Raw genomic sequence first — 2,761 nt, forward strand, 5'->3', positions numbered from 1 at the left:
AGGTAGCGGGCCGTAGCATTATAGCGGTAACCAGAGGGTACTAGAAAGGTGTGTTTCCAGATCGTACCTGGACCGTAGCTGTATGGTATCGCCGGCACTTCAACAGATGCTTCCAATTCGTACTTGGACCGCAGCAACGTGGTATCGCCAACATAACCTACTAGATGGACCTGCGGAGACCCTATAGTAGCTCGAGAGGACGGATGCGCATGTCGGTTGGCCTAGAGAGAGAAAGTATTATGCCTGACTAGTACTCAGGTCCCCAGGAGCTTCCTGGCGCGGTATTGCCTATAATACTATTGCCCTTGCGGCTGGCTTAAGGTGCAAACTTCAGAGATATTTGCTGCAGCAGAACCTTTTGGGTCAGGGTTCTGCCAGTAGGGCCGGGTAAAATCACTTCCTGAGCAGGAATGCCAGGTTGAAGATGGTATTGGAATCGAACGGACTTGTTAAGGCTTTGCCACAGGCGACCGCGAGCCGCCCTACCCCTGTTGTCTCTGGCGCCCTCCCGAAGTCCCCGGTGCCAACTACTGCACCTACCACGGTTCCTATCACAAGGGCCCGCTCAGTATCACGGAAACGCACTAGGGCTGATCGATCATGATCAAGCCCCTTCACATCCTCCAATATAATACGAATCGATCTAAAGACAAGGTGATGGCACAGTTCCTCCGGGACCCTGCGGTCCTAGAGGCTGACCTCATCTTTGTACAAGAACCTTGGGAGAACCCCTACCAGGATACTACTCATCATCCTGCTAACGGCTCCCACCAGCTCCTATACCCGGATTCGACCGAAATAGGGGACGAGCGGGCCCGCGTGTGCCTCTATATATCACGCCAAATCGATCCCAGTACCTAGAAACATACAGCGCATTCGAAGGACGTTCAGGAGCTCGAGCTTACTGATGCTGACGGCCAACAAGTGCGCATCTTCAACATCTATAATCGACCTGACGAAGCAGATAGCACTACTCTCGATCTCGTTACCTCCCTAACTATCCCTACCGGCCCTACTAACAGCTCTACTAATCCGCGTTTGCTCCTGTTAGGCGACTTCAACCTCCACCACCCGGCGTAGGGAGGAGAACGCTCTAAAAGAGACTCCTCGTCCGACCAATTACTGGAACTGACCGATACGAGGTGCCTAGACCTTTGGCTAGAGCCAGGCACTACCACGTAGGAGCGCAACAGAAGCAGAACCACTATCGATCTGGTCTTCGGCTCACAGGACCTGACCCCTAGGCTCGTTGCCTGCGAGGTCAACGAACGAGTCCACGCAGATTCGGACCACTATCCTATACGAACTCTTCTGGATATCAGCACTAAAACCCCTGAGGCACAGCGACGAAGGAACTGGAAAGCCTGCAGCGTCAAGGACCTGCAGAGCTTCGTAGACTTTAACCTACAGACCAAGGCCTTTCCCTTACAAACGAAGCAGCATATTGAGCTCGCTATAGAATACCTTATCGAGACAGTCAACCAAGGAATCGCTGCCTCTACCCCGTGGGCGAAGCCCAGCAAGTGGGCGAACCCTTCATTCAATGCAGAATGCCGCGAAATGGTCAAGATCACCCGGAAATTCCGGCGTAAGTACACGGAATCAGTTATTACGAACGGCCCTACCGACCCTACCACGGGCCTCCGGTGGGAGCGCTATACCAAAGTCAGGAACCGCAAAGGAAAGGTATTGGCTAAGGCACTGCGCCAGGGCCACCGTTCCTGGGTCCGCAAGGCTACCGAATCAGGCCCTCGAGGCATGTGGAAGGCAGCTAAGTGGGCGAGGAGCAGGGAGGCCCGCGGAGGCCTTATACCGACGCTGAAGACGGATGACGGGCTCGCAGAGACCGCAGAACAGAAAGTAGAGGCGTTTCGCAAAGCTTTCTTTCCTGAACCACCCCCGGCCGACCTCTCTGACATCCCTACGGCCCAGATACCTCCCCAGATCGACTTCCCGGATCTTACCGAGCACGAGGTGCTCCGCTGTATCAGGCGGGCGCCTCCCGATAAAGTACCAGGGCCGGATGGCATCCCTAACAAGGTCTGGCACTGGCTGGGTGAGGTCTTCTCCTTTCTCACTGTACTAACGCAGATATTTAACGCGTGTCTACGTCTTGGGCATAACCCGGAATACTTTCAGCAATCGACTACTGTAGTACTGCGTAAAACAGCCCCTCGGGATTATCGCCTCGCCAAATCCTACCGACCTATAGCGCTCCTGAATACCCTCGGCAAGATCCTGGAGGCCGTAGCTACAGTACGGATCGCCTGGGCCCTGGAAGAGCGCAATCTCCTACCCAGGAGCCATCTAGGGGGCCGCAGGGGTATCTCAGTCGACCACCTGATCCAGTTGCTCCTTGACCAGATCTTTGAGAGTTGGGGCAAGGGCCGGAAGGTCAGTATGTTACTTCTAGACGTGGCTGGCGCCTTCGACAACGTCTCGCATATATGACTCCTCCACAATCTACGTATGATGGGGCTCGGCTTCTTCGCCGGCTGGCTCAAATCCTTCCTATCGAACCGTTCTACAAGGCTGCAGCTTCCCGGATATCTCAGCAACCTTATTTCAACCCCTACCGGGATCCCACAGGGGTCCCCTATATCGCCGATGCTATTCCTCCTATTTAACACCCCCCTCATTCGCGCCTTATCGATCGACGGTATTGAGGCCCTTCGGATTCAGCTACCCCTTCTAGAGGGAGGCAAGACGGTTTCCTACGGGTGGATTGACGATGTTGCCACCCTGGCCATCTCGGATAGCT

At 54.7% G+C, this 2,761-nt stretch overlaps 1 protein-coding gene across 1 annotated transcript; it reads left to right on the plus strand.

Annotated features, from left to right (window-relative positions):
* Positions 1-600: 600 nt before the first annotated feature.
* Positions 601-2,451, plus strand: KD926_000148 (uncharacterized protein; the record flags this gene model as incomplete). The annotated part of the gene is made up of 3 exons (XM_053104076.1): positions 601-819; positions 883-1,076; positions 1,245-2,451. 3 exons carry the CDS (start codon positions 601-603, stop codon positions 2,449-2,451), a joined length of 1,620 nt encoding a protein of 539 aa, XP_052952643.1.
* Positions 2,452-2,761: the final 310 nt, after the last annotated feature.

This window comes from Aspergillus affinis (assembly GCF_023601865.1).
Source record: "Aspergillus affinis strain CMG 70 chromosome Unknown NODE_103_length_130260_cov_86_642442, whole genome shotgun sequence".
Lineage (NCBI taxonomy): Eukaryota > Fungi > Ascomycota > Eurotiomycetes > Eurotiales > Aspergillaceae > Aspergillus > Aspergillus affinis.